Here is a 7,201-nt window from a genome sequence, read left to right on the forward strand (position 1 = left end):
CAACTTGTCTCCTCCGCTCCAAGTGATCCTCCTTCTCTTGCTTCCAGGTGATTGTCTCCAGAGGTGGTCGCTTCCTGGAAGCCCCAGTCTCAGGGAACCAACAGCTATCCAATGATGGGATGCTGGTGATATTAGCGGCTGGAGACAGAGGCTTGTATGAAGACTGCAGTAGCTGTTTCCAAGCAATGGGGAAGACCTCTTTCTTCCTAGGTAGTTTCATTAAGTGGTGGGAATAATCATTAAGTGATGGATTGTGGCACTTGAAAACACAGAATGAGGCCAGGCAGAAAACATCTCCATTCAGGATGTTTGAGGGAGACAGTGGCCTACATAGATAGAACACTGGGCCATGTGTGATACAGGATGCCAGCTCTTCTCTGGAAGGTTGAAACGTGAGAAGATATATTTAAGAATAATTCTTGGGTTTTTAATGAGTTTCTCGCACAGGAACTCTTTCTGATTGTTTTCTGTGTTAACTCTCATCTTAAAATTATTCTGAGGAGCATTTCTGACATCTGTTTTTCTGAAGCTACTAACAAAAGTCTGCAAGACTGTGATAACTTCACACAACAGCCAAGTGGGTTGAAGTCATGAAGAGGGAGGAGGCACGACAATTATCTGAATTCCAGCCGGAATTGTATCTAGAAATAATAAGTTTTCCCCCTTTTCTCAAAAAGAAAATCCAATTATTCTCAAACCTATTTCATGTGTGCTATTGTTGACATGGATCGATTTATTAGAGTAGAATACAGATGTTACACACACACACACACACACACACACACACACACACACTACATAGCATCCATTGAAATGGTTCTGTGTGTATTTATTGGCCACAAAATATAGTATATTTTGATCTGTGGGGTTATTAATTATTTGACATATATCCCAGTATTGGGGTTCTCTGTAGACATTGGTAAATGTTTGTTAGTGTAACCTATTAATGCAGGATCCAGTCTGGGTCAGTCACTGGGACCAGTGACTTCTGAGCTTTCAGCCCCCTGCTGGAGCCCATCATCAGGGAATGTCTCTGTAGCAGTGTGTGTGCTGTTCTGTGTATGGTATTTATAGTGCCTGGTGTAAGTGGATTTTTAGATGTTGATTGGGGCGCGTTAATGGCTGGCTTTTAAGATTAGCTGTGGTTTACTTGTGCTGCCCAGCCCTCACCTTCTAAGTAGTTGATAAGCCGATGATAAATCAGCACTCCTTGTTGACTGATTGAGGGGCCTGTTTCCCAGCCTTCAATCACTTCCCTGGCTGTTTTTGTGCCTGCTCAGCCAACAATTTTAGTAGCTGCAAAATTGAATGGATGTCCTTGTTCATTGCAGTGTCCATTGAAGTACCTATTTATCCCAAATCTCTGCAAGAAAACAAATGGAATTCATCTATTAAAAAAGAGCAAATCTTGTCTATACCAGCACCACCCAAGACTTTGCCTATCTGGTAGCATCCTTTTAAATGTGTCGCATTAGCTATGGGGCAACCCGTGTAAAGAAATTAGAATGGAAGTATTTTGACTAGCTCTTAAGACCGGTAAATTATGATGAAGCTGAATTCTGAAGAATAGTGAAGAAACTACAAAAGTCTTTTGGGGAAAAAATCCTCTGTTATCAACAGAAATTTATTGTTGGGTTATAAAAGCTGAAGAATGCATGGAGAGACAGATTAGTAGATGTTATCAAGTGTCTTAACAAGGTCTAAGATATTGTTGAGCAGGTAGCTTTTTTTATCCCATTTTCTTGTAGAGAATCTCACTCTCTCTCTCTCTCTCCGTCTCCCATAGGAGAAGTAGGGAATGCTGCCAAGATGATGCTGATTGTGAACATGGTGCAAGGAAGCTTCATGGCCACAATAGCAGAGGGACTGACTTTGGCTCAGGTAACCGGTCAGTCCCAGCAGACCCTTCTGGACATCCTCAATCAGGGACAGCTTGCCAGCATCTTCCTGGATCAGAAGTGCCAAAGTAAGGTTCTTCATTTCTCTCCCCCCCCCCTTTTTTTTTGGATATAGAAATGCTGCTTCTCTCAACCAGGTGTAGGCAATCCAGAGTCTTCCAGTTGTTCTGATCAGTTTCCATAGCCCTTTGCTTTGGGTCATCTTAGTAGGGCCTGAAGGGAGTGGATGGCCTAAATCTCTGGAGCGATTCTTAACCTTGGCAGCTTTAAGATGTGTGGACTTCAGCTCCCAGAGTTCCTGTGTTGACTGGGGAATTCTGGGAGCTGAAGTCCACACCTTTTAAAGCTGCCAAAGTTGAGAAAACTCTGCTCTGGGATTCAGCTGATTGCCTGTCTCTACTCTTGAACTAGCTCTTTCCTGTATGGTCTAGGGCTGTTTCTCATACCTTCCTTAGCCATACCTGCTGGAGGTTTCCAGATAGTTCCTCCTGGCCAGACATGCTTTCCGACTGGGAGAGTGGAGTGGCTAAATTGATGGACAGGCCCAGGAAGGCCCAGGCTTAAATCTCCCTCAGTTGTGAAGTTCATCCACCTTTAAAGTTTGTGCTTGGGAGATCTCTCTCTCCGGGGCTGTTGTCCTGAGTTCTTAAGGAAAGCCATTTCTCTCTTGTGTGTATATTCAAACCATAAAAATAAGTGGAACGACTGGACTAAAGGGCAGTAGAAAGTAAACAGACTGCAATCTTGAAAGTAGGTAAAAGACTCTTGGGGCCAGCTAGAGAGTTTGTTAGCATGGATAATCTGGGAAAGGATCACTTTGGCCAGACGTGGTCTTGCCTGTTTAAATAGGGGCGCTGGGAGTGGGGAAATCTGAAGGGAGAAGGGTTGTCAGCAGGGAAAATGGAATATGAAACTGTATCTGGCCTTCTCCTTCTCTAGATATCCTGCAAGGAAACTTCAAACCTGATTTCTACCTGAAATACATCCAGAAGGATCTCAGATTAGCCATTGCACTAGGCGATTCGGTTAATCATCCAACTCCCATGGCAGCTGCAGCCAATGAGGTAGGTTGTACCTCAAGCCTATTTCTGTTCAGTCCTGTCTTTTTTTTTCTTCTTCTTCTTCTTTCTTCTTTTTTTGCAAACCTTTAGAAAAGTACCTGCATCTGAAGACTGGCTTGAGATAGTTTTTCTCTGTCTAGATATTTGATCTTATAGCTGCCTCCTTCATTAATTTTAATTGCCTCTGGTTGTTGAGAGAATCGCTGCAATTGTTAAGTTAGTCACACGGTTGCTAAGTAAATCTGGTTTCCCCATTGACTTGTGCTTATCAGAAGGTCACAAAAGGGGGATCACACGACCCCAGGACACCCAACCGTCATAAATACAAACCAATTGCCAAGCGTCCAAATTTTAATCATGTGACCCTGGGGATGTTACAATATTGATCAGTGTGTAAAACGGTCATAAGTCAGTTTTCCCGTTGCTTTTGTAACAGTCACTAAATGAATGATTTGTAAGTCAAGGACTACCCATATCTCCTTGCCAAATTGAGTCCCTTAACAGCAGATTCTGGATCCCCCTTAACTTGTTCAGGCTGGAAGGAAAGTTAGGAGATGCAGCGGGAGGGGGGGGTGTTGTTTTAAGATGCTAGTAGGAAGCCACTCACCCTTCTTTGTGACTCCTCTCTTCTGCTCCGTTCTTTTCCTCAGGTCTACAAACGGGCAAAAGCGTTGGATCAGTCTGATAACGACATGTCTGCTGTGTACAGGGCCTACATCCACTAGGCCATCCTCTTCTCATTGTTAATACTATGATTAATTATACCGATGAATACTGGGTTTTAACTCTGGACCAGTCCATCTTTGTCTCTCTCCTCCTCTCCTTTCTCCTTATTCCCACCTACTCCCCCCCTTTTTTTTCTTTCTTTCCCTTTTTAATACGAAAACTCTTTTTTGAGATCTGCTACAAGGACAGTTGCTCCAGTATGCCTTCCTGTGTCAGCTGCAGCAGCAGTAGAAGAGATTGGACAACAGATCTCTAACACCCCTTGGGAGTCATAGAATGGAATAGCGCCCCCCCCCCAGTGCTGATTGGCTTTAATCCCAGTTCTCATTGTATGTGTGTCCCTGGATATGGATGTCCCTTTAACCTGGCTGGTTTTGACAATTCTTGTGGGATTCTGGCACACCTGTGGGTTTTTTTCCCCTTGGAGAAAAAGATTAGAACAATAGGTGTGAGGGGTAAATTAATATAGCGCCTGGCCATAGTTCCCTAGCAGAAGAAGAGCGGCTTGCATCCAGGCTTTCTCCATGGAAACAGCTTTTGTAAATGAGAGATCTTTTACTTAATTCCAGTTCAAAATGAGTCTTTGACATGCAGGGTGTCTCTGCAGGCTCTTGATTCCCAAATAGTTTATCTATTCTGAACGCATTTGTAAAATGATTTGACCTGCCTGTGATTCACAGAATAGGTTTGTGGACGGCATTTTTTTTTTAAAAAAAGGTAGAACTTTTAGAGTCTTCCTTCAAGTTTATCTTGGAGAATTAGCACCCTGAATGTACACATCTTTGCTCCTAATGTTTGCAAGGATGACTTGGTCTTGACGAGTGTTGCCCATTAGTCAGGGGAAAAAGATAATTTGATATAAAGAATTTGACTTCCATGTTTTTCTTTCTGAAAAACTGAAGATACACATAATGTGAACTAGAAGTCCTGCTTGCAAGTAATGTAATGAAAGATTCAGCAAGCTATGAACTAATACAGCTTAATACTTTGTTGAAATAACAGAGTAATCTTAGAATACAAAAGCACATCAGCACATTCCAGCAAAATTTTGATGCTTTTTCCAGTCTCAAAAGTCAGTATTAATCTTGGAAAAAAGCCCTTTGCTCAAGCTTGGAATGCATACATCAGAAATGGTTAGAAACAATTCTGGGTTCATGCAGACTTTCACATTTGCATAAACAGCTCAAAAATTCAGCACCCACATACTTAGTCTGCTTAATTGTGCATTTCAGACTGATAAACCTCTCTTGCCAGTATTTAAACTTTCACAATGCAAATGTGACATCCATCTCTTTGAACCCTGGGTTGATTTCCAAGCAATGTGGATATGCTAGGTCATTCTGAGTGCAGGTGCAGAAGACTCTAGAGTTTTAGTTGATATATTAAAAGTTTTAGTTGATATATTAAAAGTTTTAGTTGATATATTAAAAGTTTTAGTTGATATATTAAAAGAGTAGGCACGAGCCTGTTCTGCTCTTGCTACAGCACATACTCCTTATATAGTTTTTTCCCCCCCTTCTCTGGTACTGACAATTCACCTTAAAAAGGACATTAGTTTTTGTCCCTGTCCAGGGGCTTCTTAGCTCCCAATAGCTATCTGCCTGCTTTTCCCCACAGTGAAGTGCATCTTGTTAATGGAAATGAACTCCTTATGAGTAAGTGAAGCTTTTAAGGACAACCAGTATCTTGTCAGGAGCAGCAAATGAATCTGGGGTGGGGGGGGGAAGACCTCACTCAAGATGGTTGTTCTTAAGGCATTAAATTACAACAGGAAGCTACTCTTCCAAAGACCTTCTAAAGCAGGGACGCCCAACACTGGCAACTTTTAAGACCTATGGACTTCAGCTGCCAGAATTCCCCAGCCAGCATTGTTGGGGAATTGAACTCTAGGAGTTTGAAGTCCACAGGTCTTAAAAGTTGGACACCCATTCTAAAGGTGGTCAGGAAAAGGACGGGGAGAACTTTCTGAGATTTTGTGAGAACCTTGCAGTACTTGAACAGAATGAACAGAAATAGTTCCCGGAATATTTTTTATTTTGCCTCCCAAGAAAAACATGCAAATGGAACTAGGAATTTGCAACTACAATGTAAGAGAACTGCAGCGTCTTCCATTCAATCTCTCTATCTTGTGGTTTTTCTGTCAGAGAGAAGAAAGATCCGCTGAAGGGTGCGGTCATTTCTGCAGGACTGCACAGTTAGCGATACCCCAAGGGGGAACAGCTCAAAACGCTAATAAGAGCTTGGAACTGCTGGCCCATTTCATGCCTTTTTTAGAAGGACACCCTTGTTTTCTTTCATTTGCAGCCAAGCAGTAGTTTATGTAAACTGGGCTTTGCAACATCCAATTTTATGGGTCAGAGCATCCATTAGTCTACCAGTTTTAGATTGCAGTATATTTGCTGGTTTTAAGGTGCCATGGGACTCCTTTCCTACTTGGCCTTTCTGCCAGCTTTGATCAATTCTCGGTTGGGGTGTCCTTAAATTCGACTTGGCAGTGGCGTAGGAGAATATGATGGAACTGGCTTAGTCATTGTTGTCTTAATATTGTTGACAATACTGTAAAGTTTCTTTTTTTATGGGATTTCTGTTTTAGCAGTTGCTTTTTTTGTTGTTCCCTCTTTTTTCAAGATAAAATATATTTACACTTGTGGAGAGCTTGTAAGAAAAAAAATCTGTTTCTTTTAATTCCTTCTCCTTTGATGAATGATCTATAGGTAATTAAGGTTGTGAATTTTTTTTTATTTTTGCCTTGTTTTTAATTAATGTTTTGTCATTGAGATAGGATGTGTGGTGATTAAATGGCAAACACAGACAAAATGATCTTTTTTTTCTTGTGCAATTAACAAAGCTACTGGCAAAAGGAAATAAAACCTTTCTTGGTAACACAATGCTACTTGTTGCTCTAAAGTATTCTTTCCTAACTGCATATTTTGGGGGAAGAATTAGAATATGAATCTCCTATTCCCAAAACACAAAAATGGTAATAGATGCATTAGTCAAGAGTATAAATTTAAATTTGTGTTTAACTTCAAGGATGAGGGAATGGAGAAACTTTGGAAAGGATGAATGCCATTAATAAAAGTAGAAAATATACTGCAAATTTGAAAATTTGATGGTGAGACTGGAGGATGTATGGAGATTTGTAAAAACAACTCCTGTTTAATCATCAGTTACAGGGTACAAACCACAACAGCTGGAGTTCTGCAACACACCAATTTCCTTTGCAATGACAACTTTGTAGTTTATTTCAGTAATATTGTTTGAAAATATTAAAAAAACCTTAACATTTGAAATGAGATGGAAAAAATTGAACTGTTTATTTTACAGGGTGGATAGGAAGAGTAACAGAATTGACTTGTTGACCTTGTTCTTCGTCTAAGTGGTTATATTAGAAGAAAAATGAGAAAAAATATCCAGTATTTATGTATTTATTTATAAACATTAGAAAATAAAATCATTTGCTTACTAAATAATTAGCTATGTTGAATAACAGTGCTTTTCTCTATTTTGTCATTT

The 7,201-nt window shown here is 40.5% G+C and overlaps 1 protein-coding gene across 5 annotated transcripts in view; it reads left to right on the plus strand.

The window, feature by feature from the left end:
* Positions 1–6,573, plus strand: part of GLYR1 (glyoxylate reductase 1 homolog) — a 37,815-nt gene extending 31,242 nt beyond the window's left edge. For all 5 annotated transcript variants that reach the window (XM_083373003.1, XM_083372999.1, XM_083373000.1 and 2 more), the window contains 4 exons: positions 48–210; positions 1,787–1,966; positions 2,838–2,962; positions 3,610–6,573. In XM_083373003.1, the coding sequence (XP_083229129.1) occupies positions 48–210; positions 1,787–1,966; positions 2,838–2,962; positions 3,610–3,684 (543 nt within the window). In that variant the 3' untranslated portion in view covers positions 3,685–6,573. The remainder of the gene's footprint in view (positions 1–47; positions 211–1,786; positions 1,967–2,837; positions 2,963–3,609) is intronic.
* The last annotated feature ends 628 nt before the right edge of the window (positions 6,574–7,201 follow it).

The sequence above is a fragment of the Vipera ursinii genome, assembly GCF_947247035.1.
Source record: "Vipera ursinii genome assembly, chromosome: 13".
In the NCBI taxonomy this organism is placed as follows: Eukaryota; Metazoa; Chordata; class Lepidosauria; order Squamata; family Viperidae; genus Vipera; species Vipera ursinii.